Below are 16,148 nucleotides of genomic sequence, written 5' to 3' on the forward strand. Positions count from 1 at the left end.
TGTACCAAGCATGTCTATTAAAGGTAAAGGAAGGTTAATTATGTGTGCCAAAGAACAGTTCTGGGCAGTGAGGCCAAATACGGCCCTATTTATGTGCTGGGAGAATTCCTTAGCCTATAAAGAGGTGATTGCCCACAAACTACCTCTGGAGTATGCTCTCTGCAACGCTTTAACTCCTGCACCTTGAGATCTACTTGGGAAGAGTGTCAGTTGGCCTCAGCCAAAATCATGCCAGGGACCATTTTAACACTTCACAAGTATATATACCATTCAGCTTCTGTCACTACTGAATGTGCTAACAAAGGTGTAGCCTATTTTTCCTTACAGTTCTTAGCCCTGCATCTTCTCAGGATGAGACAGAAATGGGCTCATCACAAAAGAGCAGAGAGGCGAGGCCCCAAGAAAGGTCTGCAGGAGGAAGCAGCTGCTATGGCCAGCAGAATAATTCATCAATCCCAGCTGGTCATGGCAAGATGGATATCCTGGTGCTCCTATAAATGGTCCCAGGTTATACAGTAAGAATGACTTTAAAATGTCATACGTTTAAGTATCAGTTCTTACCATCATTTGAAGATATAAGAATCTCAGCTTTTCTTACAAAAAAATGGGATGGGGGGCAAACCTCAAGAGTTCGTGCTTTTAGCAGACACTTGGCAGTGAGTACCAACGATGTATGGATGAAGTCTGTAACCTATAGCCACTAACTATACCATAAAGGACAAACAAGTTGAATATAGTGCAAGAGTACTTGGGGAACAATGGTTTTAATCAATCAGACCTAAAATGGAATGATGCCTTGCGGAGTTCTGCAGATCAAGTTTCAGGAAATCAACACAAATCTGGGCTACGCATGGAGAAGGACCTGAACACTACAGTCCTTAAAGACTTGGATCAGTTCTATATACAAGACTGAAAATTATTTGAAATCCTGCTTTTAGTACGCAGGCATGCTAACCTCTTAAAACACCTCCAGTATCAGAATCCGAATCACGAAGGCAGCGGTCCACTAGCAGTTACTTCACCTACCTCAATAGTATTCAAGTGTCAAAACAAGACCTGCACTGCAAGGGTTAACCTGATGACTATTACACCCTTACTTTTGCCATTCTGTGTCTGCATGGCCTCCACCTAGATCGAAACTAGTGACGGAAACCAGATCAAGACCCACAGAAATCCTCCCCTGCTCCCCCAAGACCCCCTCCCAAAGCCCGGTATGGGAGCCCAGCTCTCTGCTTTTAATCCAATATCCACTTCACTACAGAAGATTTATTTAGACTGCCTCTTGTTTCATAAAGGGCTCCAAAAGTCTGTAGTGATTTTTGACACTTTGTTATAATGTTTCTGTGACCCCCCCCACCCCCTCCTCACATACCACACCACCACCCAGCCTCATTTTCATATGGATACAAAGCATCGGGATAAAATGATGGTTCATTATAGTGGTACAGAGCTCTTATCTTCATCCGGCAAGAGTCATTTCCTTCCAAAGATTGAAATGCAAATGTGAAAATTAATGATAACTGCATTATCTGATAGCAGAGATAATACCGATTCACTGTCAGAGTAACACACAGTCGTTCTATGATTTCCTCTGCTTCTTCACAATATTCTTCTTACTGTCAGACTATATCTATGGTTAACTATGTTTCATGGATTTTTGTTAATTTACATCAAATAGCATTTCCAAGATCTTATATCTACCACATTTCCCCAATCAAAAAAGAAACAAAATCAGGACAGTAATCTCCAAGTCCTTCTTAGGACTGGTTTAAAAAGAAAGAAAGAAAAAAAAAAAAAAGAAAAAGAAATAAAAAGGGAAAAAAAAAAAGACCATCGTTAATGTCTGTTTCCATCTTGCAGTGGTCTACCAACCATTCCAATCTATATTACACAGTTTTACTTTGTAACCCAAACTGTTTATGGTATTAGTAAATAATACAGAGTAAACCAAACGATCAATACATATTTACAGTGATTCTTATGAATGGTTACAGGAAATCTATTCAGAAAAGCTTTTCAAACTACCTTTTATACAAGGTAAAAATGTGAACCTGGCATGTCAGATGCTCACTAGAACCTTTCCGATTCACATCTCACTAAAGCAATACACCAGAATTCACATGACAGACTGTTTTTCTCTGTCTTTTATTAAACATTAATAGCAGCATAGCTCAACATATCTTTATTTTAAAGCATTATTTAATTTTCTGTTTACTACTTTTCTTAAACGTTCCAATACATTTTAAAAAAAACACCAACCTGTAATAGCAATTAAAAGAAACTATACTGTGCTATTTAAATATCCTTCATACTTTTTTCAACAGTTCTGATATATGTATATGAGTTATGATGACTCTTCTGAGATGTAACATGAGTCGTGACTTCATCCTGCTTTACTATTATCAATAGCAGAAGTTCTGTTTATTTACTGGAGGCAAAATTTTACACATGGGAAACCTTCACTTTATGTAGAGAGGAATGTAAACAATACATTAAAAATTACCACGAAATGACAATGAGAGTTTTAGGTCTTATTTTTCACTGCTTTTTTTTTTTTTTTTTTAATTTTGGATATGTGGACAAATCATATTTTCTTGCTTTCTAAAAAAAAATTCAGATACATTTCAAAAGAACTTCTGAGACTGACTTTCAAGACTATCCAACTCACAAAATCAGCACGTTCTGCACGAAAGCTGTGCTCCTTTATGGCTCTGAAAGTAAGAGCTCACATAGGGAATAAGTGACATGACAGTATACTGCACGTGAATTAAGAAGAGAGAGATCTAGTTCCTCCTTAGGACCAAGATTTTCTGCGTGGCATTAATTTCACCTTTGTAAATGCCCTATACTCGGTTCCCCAACTGCTAACACAGAGAATATTTCTCTGTCTCGAAAGGCAGATACAACTTCACCGATGGCTGAAACACTCACTGGTTCTTAGACCTCTGTGGGAAGAAAGTCAAAAGAACTGAGGACACAGGATGGTGGAGTGGGTTTTGAAAATCTTTTTGGCTTAGTCAGAACTACAAAATTGTGTCCCATCTGTCTACAGTGAAAGAACTTTCCCTTGCATATTACTCACAGAATAGCTATGGGATGTCTTCTACTGTGTTGTTTTATTCCACCACTACAGAATTAGTAGCACAGAATTTAGAAGAGCACAGGGAAGTTATAATTCTTAACATAGCTTGAATACACAATTACTGGAGAAATAAAAAGTGGGAGTTGCTTATGTGGAGGACTGCTAGTACTTATTCACTATAAATGCATCCAAACGGTACAATGTTTATAAAAGCGATATATAGTATATGCATTTATTCATTCCATTTTAGTTACAAGGAATTATCATGGTCAGCCAGTCTTAACTTCTGCCCCAGGGGTATTTACCCCATTTAAAAAGTCCAGTGTTTGCCACAGAACTGGATCATGTTCTCTACGAAAGTATCTCATCCTGAACGTAAATATTTCTCATGACAGATAAATGACTTTTCATTAAATGTTCCAATAATTAACTTTTTAAGCACTAAAATCTGTTCTTTGTGTCTGAAATTGTGGAGCTTCAACGTCCATTTAATCTTCTGATACTTTTGCTAGAAAGAGGTGCCCATTGTTATCAGATTTTCACTCTGAATTTAAAGTAGTTTGTAATCAGGTTATCCTTTAATATTTTCTTTGATAAAATAAATAGGAAAAGGACCTAGACTTTTTCATAATACCAGTCCTTTCAACATTCTAGTGGCTCTTCTCTAAACCCGTTTCAAATTTTAACATCATTCTTGAAGTGTGAATGCAGGAGACAGAACCCTGTTTCAGCATCAAACAAGACTGCTAACCAGACAAGCAAGATAATTTGAGAACCCAAACATACCCTTTAGCCATAACTCTATCTTTTGGGCTCAACCTTAGCTCACTAGATCCCAAGACTTTTTCAGACACACTGCTTTCTGTAGTAAAACGTCTATTACCTTCTCGTAAGCACATGACTTCATATTTAATTATACTGAAAGTAAAATTTTGCTGTAGCTAACATGTCAAACTATTCAGATCTGGCAATAGCAATACCTATCCATTATTCAGTATTTTCTTTGGATTGTGAACATATTGCAAAGAACTAATATACTTTAGCTCACTATTACATATTAAGTTGGTTTTAAAAGATATATTTTTTCCATAAACCTACATGGATTGGCATTCTTACTAATCCCCCTTTAATACAAGGGTCTTACATCACTTATCCCATTATTTCCAGTGGGACCACTGTCATGTGGACAAGTCTATCATTATCCAGACCAACCTTGACTTACTGTTTTTGAACACATTTGTTTCCTCTGCTATTCTAGAATCTCCAAATAATCTCAAAACTTTTTGAAAACTGAAGACTGATGATTAGGGCAGTGGGTCACCTAGCTCCTAAAAAAGTTAAATTCAAACTATCAGGCTGCTTAATTTAAATTAAAAAGTTTAAAACACACTGATCAGTTGCTGATGGAACAGTACAGTCATCACTTACAGACAAATAGGTTTTCTAGCACAAATAAGTTTTAAGCAGACTAGAAATATTTAAATTACTCTACCCTTTTCCCTGTTCCCTGTAGCTATTAAGAGTCCTGACCTGTAATAGATCAATACCAATCTTCTAATGATTTTTACCTTACCACATTTTAAAATGTCATCTTACTGTTATTAATGAAGCTACTGATAGATTTTTAGGTTTTTTCTTTTAGCCAGGTATGACAGTTCCTAGCATCTAGTTACATCCACTGTTTTCCCATTAATTTTGAACTTGGACTGTTCTGGTTTTTTAAATTCTTTTCTAGGTAAAGTCAACATCGCCTTTACTTTTATTATACCTTTTGGAAAATCTAAAAAATTCTTCTTAAACACTTCCAAGTTATGATCCATACTTTTTCATTCAAATCTTTTCTCCCTTTTGATACAGATCATTTTTGCTGTTTCTTAAAATGACAACTACGGGGGACTGAACTTACATTCACCAATACAGCCATGACCACTGGATGATAAACAGGCACTAATTTCTAATTCTGTAAACAATTTTTCTTTACCTCTCAAGATGGCCTATAATATGTAATTTCCTTATATTGGGTTCAACACTATTTTAGTTGAGAGGCCTGGTATCTAAAATTTCAGAGATTTTAAGAAAGTTCTGGTATGGAGGCATGGAACCTCTAGGATATTTCATTCACAGTTCCCCAAGTTTAGGAGGTTTTTGTTCTTACACAGAACAGATATCCAGTAAAAAACTGAATGATCCTATTCTCTCATGTGATGGATGGTCTGTAGAAGACAAGCAGGAGATCCACCTTTTGTTCATTACGTGTTAAAACACTGATCACTGGCCTCACTTGCACTGATATCCTAGGAATAACACAAAGGCTATAGAGCTATATACATCTACATGTATCAAGGCATCCATCTGATAGCAGACAGTATATTTAAGGCTGTAAAATGACCTGTGCTTCCACATTTAAATAATAAGTCTTTTCATATAAAATTTGTTTAAGCCCAGTCTTGCTTTGCAGACTTTTCTATTCCTTGGACTTCTGCTGTTGGCTATAATGGAAAAAGGATCAGGTCCTTTACTGTGTGTCCATATACAGTCTATTGACCTCAGTTTCCATTATTTCAGAGTAGTCTTCTCATTAGAAAGAATTTTTAAAACATGAGGACAAAACCAATGAAAACTGAAGATAGTTTAAAAAACATTCAGGTAACACTCAAAGTGATTACACAGAGTGAGCATTATCTCTGCAATTCCTTGATGGTCAGTGAAGGCCACAAGACTATGTGACCTGAAAGATTGCTTCAGCAGAAACTCCTTGAAGCTACAGCACATTTAACTTTAGATTTTTCTTCATAATATTATCCTAATTACAAAGGCTTGGGAATGCATGCAAACCATTTAACAATGCAAATTTTCAAACAAAATAAAACTCTAGTGAATGCCAGAAGCTTAATTTTGACTCATCCATAAGTAAGTTGTTGCTAATGAATAACTCGCAGCACTTCAGTCCCTGACAAGTACTGGCTCTGAAAATAACAATGTGTTCCCCTAGTGCTAAAAAAAAAAAAAAAATTAAAATAACAAAACAGCTCTACTATTTATATGAATCCTTGAGTTGTCGCAGTTCACATTATCAGCTGACAGCAACTTATACCATGCAGAACAGAGTCATTGTTGGATTCTGAGAGTCCTCCATCTCAGTAAGGAGACCAGAGACAGATCAGATAACGAAGAATGTATGATCATCTGCCCTTTAAGGTCATGCCTCTACTATGAGTTGTTGAAGTTGTTTGAGAAAAGTTTTTAATGGTTCTGTTTGTGCTGTGCTAAAATATATTCCTAAATATGCAAAATATTTCATGCTTTCGTTTTTTTCAAAGATCTGAAAGAAGTTATCTTTGTGCTGCATGGTCGAAAATGATCTTCTGTTGACTGTTTCTTTTTCCACATCAATAAATAACCAAATTCATTTCAGAAAGCATGCATGATGGAGAGTATCGCATGTAGTATGTATGCATTCCTTTCTTCATACATATTATACCCTTGTAAAGAACCAGTATTTAAATAAAATAAAGCTCCTTATTTCATGTTGGTGGTCATCAGTTTTCTGAAGTCAAAAGGAATTTTACCACATTCAGCTTTGATTTCCATTTTATCCCATGTCAAAGCTACCAATGGATATTACAAGAAATACATACATCTTACTGTTTAACTGAAATTTTTTCCCAACAAAATAAAAAATACTCCTTTTACTCCATACTGTCAGAAAAGATACCTCTGAAACTTTTGTATAAGATAGCTCATATTAAAAGCAGTAACAGCCCCCAAACTGCATATTCAACTATGTTGAAATACACTAAAATGAAAGAGCAACAAAAAAATTACCGATTTCAGATAGAGTTTATTTATAATGAAATTAAAAACAAGTCCTATGTTAATCACTGACAGCCTTTAAGTCTATTATGAAGCTGGAAAAGGCCATTTTGCTACATCCAGAGATGTCTTTTGTATTATTTCAAATGCACTGTAGTGTATTAGAATACTAAATCTTGTTTTCATGTAAGACCATAGTGCTTTATGTAGAATATCAACTTATTTGTGTATTATCATTAAAAACAGTTTAAATGACATCATAATAATTAGATATACTATGTCTTCATTTTTGTTTGCATTATATTTTCCAGCTACTGGTTTCAGAAAATTACCATTAGTTTTGTTCTTCTCTTCATGAAGAGCATACAGTAATTTGCAAAATCAAGCAAGGATGAAAATGTGAGTGAAATGTAGGAATTTTTCTAATGAAATATTATTATTGCATTATAAATTATTGACAGAACACTCTGGAACTCTTTTCTGATGTGCTCATCCTTTTTAGGGAAAATTTCTGTAAGAGATAGAGCTATTCTGAGAGTATGTTTGGCTTCAGATGCACGTTTTCCAACAGCACTATTAAAACATAGTCAATATAATGGATTTTTAAGGCCCATTCCAGAGTCCATACCCATGAAAACATCGCATTGAACTCAACTGCAGAATTGCCTAAGTGGGAAATATAATTTACCCCTTTATCTTAGGTACTTTTATGGTACAACAGAGGTTTTATGTATTTATATTCAACAGATACTTGGAAAGTATTCCCATGTTACCATCACATCTTATATCTTAGCAATGTTATGCTGGCACCATCTTCACTGTGCATAACAGAAAATGTTACCGTGAACTACTCTCTTAATGTGAAGTTCTAACACCTCATTGACTGCAATCTAAGAGTTTCTCTTTCAACTGAAATCAATGACCAGGTGTGCTAAATGATTTCTATCAGGCTAAAACAGGTAAAGAAAGCCCTTGAAAATGTCAGTAGATACCATATCTATTTGTTAAGCTCAACATGTTGCTAAATGTAGGCACAAAGCTTGAGAAGGGACACAGGCATTTGGTCGGTCTTCTGGCCTCAGAAAACAGCAGAAAAGCTTCTACCTTAATACAACCATGGTACTGAGAACTTACTGATAAATTTTAATCCTAAAATTCTAAGCAGCAACATTTTCCTTTACATCAAGCAGGTATGTAAGGCATTTTATATTGAACAATTTACAAAATGGTACAGCCAAAACTGTTTTCTACTCAAGAACTTTATCTTAGTACTAATCCATCAGTATCCTGGACTCCAAAGGATCATAAAAGAAACAGTCCATTAAAAATCAACGCAAAGCACAACACATCTACTAAAATAATAATATTAAAAAATACTGGAATCTGGTTTAAGAAATTTCTCTTGGCCTCCAGTAGTTTTTTCCTACCTGGCCCATCCCAATCTTCAGTCTCCACAGCAAGCTGCCCTGGTTTCTCTGACCTTGCATCGCCATCAGATTCTGCTGCCTCCTGTATGCCTTCTTCATTGCCTAAAAAACAATCAAAGAAATACAGTATTGACGTATTTCAACAGTGACTTTTAGGCAGAGCTCCTACAATATCCAAAAAACTGCTTACATGCATTAAGTGAAAACATATGCATGTCTATAAACACAGAGAAAATGAAAAAAAAAATATTTTTAGACACATAAACATCTATGAGCTCCCAGTGATTCAAACAAGCTCTGAGTATCCAATCCTTCCAATTCCGTGGAGAGACAAATCTTGGAAATCAGTGTTTACTCCATATGCTTAAAAAACAGAATCACAACTTGCACCTAATTCTGTAAACCAATGCACAAAAAGTGATTAAGTTTGTATGTATAAAAGAGAGAAAGACATCACCTTGTTACTCCCCAGGAACACATGCTTTCAGTTATGTGTTTTCTTGAATTGACACCTAACTGTTTCTTATGCATTGCAGATTAATGACACTCAGTACAAAAATATGGTCCACTAAATGTTCTGCAACTAGTGGAGAGCTACTCTGTGGTACTTCAGCATTTAAGGAATTTGCCCTTAAAGGTCATAGTCCACAAGCAAGTCCCTATAATAATTTTCTCCCTATCAAGCTTTATCTAAAGAAATGCAACATCTCTGATTATTTTTAGAATTTTCACCATCCAGAAGTACCTGAGAACATCTGTCTGCCTTCAATAACTATCCACTACAAGGCTGTATATAGGACACATGGAAAATTATGATGAGGTTAAATTTTTAGAGATGACCATTTAACTTTTATTCGAAGAATTTCCTGTTGCAAGTGCAGTTATTTCAGTTAAACAAAGATTCTAAGCAAGCTCCATGCAAAAATACTTTGAAATAACCACTATGAGAAATTACATTGAAGGTGAGGGGTTCAGGTAGTAACACAAAATAGTCTGGCCACAGTAATGTGTTAAATGACATCTCTGAGGGCTTATCCAGGCCAGCACTTTATTGCATTTGTAGATTTTTTTTTTTTACTACTAATCAATCCAAGAAACTCTTGCATAGGAAGACACTATGAGGAATGGAAAAAAAAAAAAAACCTACATCAGTCAAATAGGACTGAATCATAGCTTAAATTTTTTTAGCAATCTTGAAACAAACTTTTTGAAAAACTGTGTCCCACAGAAAAGTGGCAGCACTAAAAACAAATGTTGTGCTGTTGCCTTCGTTGGCGTGGCGACCTGGTTCAGGAACGGCACGGCGACCGACCGCAGGCCGCTCGGGCCATCGGCTCACAGACACCAACGTGGTGGACGGCAAATGGCGTTTATTGGTGAGCGACACGGCATTATATAGCTTGGGTTTACAACGTCACTTCCGTCTGCTTACATCATAAACTAAACGCTATTGGCTATCAGGAGAGGGGCCCTATCTTTCCGTACAGCGCGGTATCTTCCGGCCGCCAGACCCTAACTACCTACATTGTGCATTTTAGAATCTGCAAATCAGACCGTTGATTTGACAATAGGAGAGCAAGAAGGAGCAAAAAGCACAGCAATTAAGCAGTAAATTGTAATTTTTTCCCCACTGATGATAACAAAAGCTTTTATTAGCAACATAGGTAAAGAAATGTGATTACAACAAACCATGCCAGATCCCCATACGTTATCACTGAAGCTATATTTATACCAGATAAGATTGTGACCCAGAGTTTTCAAGTACATGATTATATACAAACACTATAAAGTATTAACTTCATGTGCACATGTAACGTCTTGTAATAACACATTCTTCCTTGCATTCATAAAGCAAACAGTTTTTCAAATCCTAAGTATAAAAGCCTGGTAAACTACTTCTCACACAAACACAATACTATATTTACTCCAGACTTCGATAACAAAAATATAGCTCGGTGTATTCATAGTACTAAAAATATAGTCCAGTGTATTCATAGGCACGTAAAGCGAAAAGACAACACAACTATCTAGTATAGTTTTCCTGTTAAACACACTGTATAATTTTACCCAGGCATTTGAAGTTCACATGCTTCAGTTCAATCTGAAGTTACCTTTCAGAATACAGTCTGAAATACTCACATGCTGAAAAAGCTACCAAGTTTCTTAGAAGTAGTTTTAGCAATTATTTGTTTTTAACCAACTACCCAACTTTGAATTCGCATTTGTAGAGTTACTTTGTAGTAATCAAACAGAGCTCTGCTTTTTTTGGGTGGACTGAAGAACCTATCAGATATTTTTACCTTCATATTTCTATCTTCATAGCTACTTAATAGCTGCAACAAATTTGCTCTTTATTGGAGAGACACAAAGGACAATTTTCCAAGGTTCAAACCTGGCAAGACCAACTCCAATGCTCTCCAAAATGTTGGAAAGTACTTCACAACAAGGGCAATTCTGATCATGAGTTTCTGACTCAAGCTGCATAATCACCATAGAAAGCTCTTAAAACATTTTAGCATGGAATTTTTATACTAAAGAAAATGTTCTTCTTCCACTGTAAACAGTAGATCTCTATGGACTAAATCAGAACAACAAAATTTAGAAATCATAAGAATTCTTTTAGAGCGAGCCCGAGCATGGAAAATTTTAGCTCCAAAGTATAAAAGTTTTTCCTGGTTATAATACATGCAAACCTGGTGTTAGCATGCAAATTTGAGCATTCTTTCAATCAGTGCAACCAACCAGAATATCAAACAAACAAAACTATTAGACTTGAAAGAGGAGGAGAAACTTATGTGAAAAGATTGGGCTGAAGGGCAAAAGAAAGACAAAATTACAGCTAAGGTATACAACCTACAGCACACTAATTAAGTACTGGGGAGATGAGGAAAGATCTGAAAATGTATGTTAGCAGATGACTTAATTTTTTATTAACTTGTTTTTCCAGTGTTTCATGAAGTATGTTGTTATTTGTTTTTCATAATCAAGTTTTCATTAATTAATGCAGGTACTGTGCAAATAGAGTACTACAAAATGTGTAGAATTTACATTAAGGAAAATTTTGGTTTGCATCTAGAAGTATTTCTAATTGTGTTGATATTTTCTATTATCCACCAACTACCAAGTCCATGCATTACAGACCTGAAATATCACAACACTGATTTCTCCTGCTCCCCCATACTACTCTCCCTCTATACTGAAGCAATCTGCTTCCGAAACCAACAAACAGTGCATTACTGTGGGCTTCAGAATCCATCAGTGAAGCAAGTCTATCCCAGGCTCAGCTGAGCACCAAGGTCAGATGAAAATGGACAACCACGTCAATCCATTTGGTGCTGCAGACACTGCAACTTTAAGAAGCCAAAAGGAGGCTTAGCACAAGACCTGATAACAAAACACATCTCTCAAGCTTTTTTCTTTTCTTTCCCCTTACTTAATGCTACTTTAGCAGCTAACATTTGTTTAGTACAAAGGAGTTTCTTTCCTTACAGAATTTATTTTCTTTCCATTGTTTACTCTTTTTGTTCATTCACTGACTATTTTCCAGTCTCAATAACACCATTTTTTAATATTTATTTTAAAACTGATTACATTTTTTTTTTTCAATTTACAGGTGTAGGCATTTAATTGCATCCAGGACATTATTTTTTTCTTTCTTCCAAGTCAAATCAAGTGCTTGTTGCCTTATATATACCACTCACTTTGCTACTAACCTGCTGATTCCTTTCTAATCCCATTGTTTTGGTTTTTTCTCATGCTTGTTTCTTTACTTTGCTGCTCAACCATATTTTGTATTTAAGTTAAAGGAGAAATAACTTTTTACCATCAACACCAAAGAGTGGTATAGCAGTACCGGCAATGAGAAATGCTCTAAAATGAAGCAAAACCTGCTTCTGTTTAAGTTTTTACTTCTGGCAACTAAGATCAGTAAGTGAATTCTGTCCTTTAAAAGAACATTATTGTGTGAAAAAAAGACTCACAGGAGCAAGAATCTGTAGTATCATCTAGTATGTTTAGTCATGAGTGAATTAACCCTGCTGGACTTTCAGCTATTTCTCTATACTTTGCATTAAAGCTATACTTTGGGCAGAATTCATCTCCTCTAACTTTAGATGTCTGAAAATTAAGCTAGTGCAGACGACTTAAGGAGGCGCTCCTACAGACAGGGAAGAGAGAAACCTCCACACTGACTCATCCTATTTGAGGATGCCTGAGATACGAGACCTCTCTTGGTGTCTGAGATAATTGAAATGAATCATCCTCTGAAACACACAGCTTAGACTAGGAACCTATCTTTAGCCAGCTAAAGTTAGGTGAAACAAATCTCTGTCTTATGTTGAAGTACTGAATACACAAAATACTGCTTAAGTAAGAGAAAAAAAAAAAAAAGTCTAATTCAAACTTCAATACTGTAATATGAATAGAATTTTCATCTTGACCTTACTATTTCTTACCAGCATTAACTGTTTCTGTTGCTCTTCAAAAACAGTTCCAAGTTTTTTAATGTGGTTTTTAATATCCTAGTGTTTTTTATCTTAGTAGGTACAAGGGAAAACGCTAAACCACTGTAATTCAAGGTGGTACAGCTGGTCAGGGAATCTGAGGACCGTAAAAGAGACATATTACCAGAAACATGAGAGGAAGAACTCTAACATCTCTGACAACACTGACAAGTAGCAAAAGAGAGACTTGAATATTAACAAGTAATTTCACTTTAATCTTTTCAACAAATTAAAAGACTTCCCAATTTGTACTTAATCAGCTTGTACCACAAGTAGTTGCGATACTTTAAAGAAGCACATGGGTTAGCAGCTCTTCTCAACCCTGCTGTTTTAATCCATGTTGTTCCTATCAATATTAGGCTCTTACAGAAAGTCTCGTACAATGTAACTATTGAACTTTCCTGACTAGGAATGTTACAGCAGCTGTTAGTCACTCTATAATGTATTTTGCAATCAGCTAAATCAACAAAGTATTTTTAACAATGAACAGTTCAGAACTGACAGATCTACTTTCTTGTTCACAACCGCTTATCACAGCATAGATATCATATATGTTTGCCAGGTGCTTCCTATAGTTAGGATACCTTCACAGAAGCCGCTCACAAAAGATAAGGTCATAAAAGAGATGAAAAATGTGCAGGCTTCATACACTTATGGTTTTATCATCAGACAAAATAGCTTTGGGTGAAGGACTGTACCAGTCACAAACAGCACACGGCAGCTTCTATTAAGAGTGAGAGAACATTAAAAGTTTGAAATTCAGTTTGTGTTCATTCTTCCTGGCAGCATAAATGTAAACCTAAATTGTTAACATCCTAATACAGCTGTTCAGAGTGAAACATCACTTCTCAATTATAATAAATCAATTCAGAAATAAATTGTTACGAAGCCTGTAGCATTCTGTACTGCCAAAAGAGAAAACAGATGCGATGCAGAAACTTGGGGAGTCACTCACTGTAGACCTTAGTTCGGCAAGGAACATAACCTTACATATGATAACAGGCCAGTGCGACTGGTCGTGAAGGGGCAGGCTTCCTGGGGACAGGGGGGAAGGGACCCCCTCCTTTCTGCCGCAAACTACAACAGCAGTAACTCCAGATCCAACCAAAGGAGGATTCTGAGACTGCACATGTGAACTAGATGCCAGAGCTTCATAAACTATAAATTAGTGTTCAAAAATTGTCCTTTTTTACTTGCTTTATCACAATGCCTATGACCAGTAACGCAGCTTACACACACTGATAATCTTGCTCTTGAATCCTAAGAAACACACTGTAACCTGAGAATCCTTGCCAGGAACCTCTCTTCAGAAGCAACACTCATGTAACTTTGAAACAAACCATATACAACTTAAAATACGAATGCAATGTACTTAATTCATTCAATGTAACTTGGTTTTTGGCAGCACACACTATTCTTAAGAATACCAATGACATCTAACAGGACTTAACTGTCCTTGTGGATTATATCTTTTTAAAGGATTCTATGCATATATTTAACAAGCAGAAGTCTCTAATTTTAATGGCAACACAAGTTTTCCGCAGATATAAAACATTCTGGGTGTAAAACACATGTAAATAATGCAAAAAAAAAGTATTTAAATAAGCTTTTGGTATGGAAATAGAACTCTGAGAATAAAGATACTAAATAAGTTGGGAGGGATGTTTCCATACTTTGCCATATTTGGCATCCGGTGTGAGGACAAGGTAAACAACTACAGTGGCTACAGTGCCATGCAAATGGGTTTATTCTACAAGCCTTGCAAGGACAGAGACAGAGAGACAAAGAAGAGAGATCTGGTACTATCACTACCAGACTCTGTTATCACTTCTCCTGATGTGTATCAGAAATAACTTCAGTGAAGCCCCCCAAAGTCAACTGAGACCCTAGTCTACAAATACAGTAAGTTTGATCAAAATCTGGCCCTCAGGTAATTGATTTGCTAACATACCTGAAAGAAACCAGCACATGTACATGATAATCCACTGCATTTTATTTCAGATTATATTAATCATCTCAATACTTTGCTTCTTTGCAAGCAATTATTGTTTTCTGTCATGCTGATTAACAACCATAATTTCTCCTGGGATAGATCTCATTTGAAATAACTGTATGTTTCTAGTTGCCCTAAGCACTCTTAAAATTATTTATCCAGCAAATGTCAGAAATAATGCACTGTCCCTTACCCTAACTTTTAGGAAAGGTCTATGAATATCCATGTGTCTGTGAGTACCTACATGTGTGCAAGCTGTTAACTCTCAAAAATAACAATACGGAAACTATTTTGGTTCACATTAAAATCACCACTTTGTTTAATAAAATGACATCTTGACACAATGACATTTCAGCACAGTGATCATGTTAAAAAACAGTGTCAATTATTTCTAACCATTTCAGCTATGGCACTCTTCTCCTGGTATAAGACACTGCAGTGCATCAAGTTCATCTAGCATGAGTCTGGCCCTCCTCTTTCTCTAAATGTTTGGTATGTTCTCATTATCGCACTGTTTGCTTTTGAAGTCCTTTCAAGACAAGGATCACTCATTCAAATGTATTTCCTGCAGAACAGTGGAAGTGTTCTCTAAATTGTAGTCCAGACTTCCCTTCTATTAATGAGTTTTATATTTATCCTAATTTTTAGGGAGCAACTCTTGTGGCACCAGTACTACAAATGACTACCATTCAGATATACTGGTTACCCAAAAGCTTCTACAGATTTAAAGGGACCAAAAAAAAAAAGTCTTGCATCTTTTCAATCTTTCCCATTCAAATACAAGAACTCTATCAGACATATTCAAGTACCAACCTGGGGTTCAACTGACATAGCTCTAGGCACTTGATTAGAAAAGCAGCAGAAGCACGTTTTTAAAGATATTTAGATGCCCCAAACAAAGACTGTTGCTTTGTATAATTTTAAAAAATTATTTCAATGGAAATCAACAATCCATGAGATTCTAAAACATCCTGCAGCAGAACACAGATGACTTCAGAGACACTCTAGCAAGTTTCAAATTCTAAGTTTGAAGACTCTTCTGTAAGTTCCTATTTTGACTTAATTAAACAACAATTCTGTTTCTTCCCCACTGCAGAACTACCACGTCTCTTAAGAGAATTCTTCATCCAACCAAAAAAATCTAATTTTATAACATGCAGCTGAAATCATTATCATATACACATCCCCTTTTCATGTGATTCCCACACACTGCTACATAACGAGGTAGCAATATATGTCTGTTCTTACCAAGTGAAATTTTAATTTACCTTGTTGTAAACAGTTTGAGGCTTTTATTTGAAATAATCAACACTCCAGGTGCTTCAATATCA

At 35.8% G+C, this 16,148-nt stretch overlaps 1 protein-coding gene across 2 annotated transcripts in view; it reads right to left on the reverse strand.

Moving 5' to 3' along the window:
* ZFPM2 (zinc finger protein, FOG family member 2) overlaps positions 1 to 16,148 on the reverse strand; it is a 321,899-nt gene that overhangs the window by 232,555 nt on the left and 73,196 nt on the right. For both annotated transcript variants that reach the window (XM_030012582.2, XM_030012581.2), the window contains one exon: positions 8,323 to 8,424. In XM_030012582.2, the coding sequence (XP_029868442.1) occupies positions 8,323 to 8,424 (102 nt within the window). The remainder of the gene's footprint in view (positions 1 to 8,322; positions 8,425 to 16,148) is intronic.

Source organism: Aquila chrysaetos, chromosome 4, assembly GCF_900496995.4.
Source record: "Aquila chrysaetos chrysaetos chromosome 4, bAquChr1.4, whole genome shotgun sequence".
NCBI classification, from domain to species: domain Eukaryota; kingdom Metazoa; phylum Chordata; class Aves; order Accipitriformes; family Accipitridae; genus Aquila; species Aquila chrysaetos.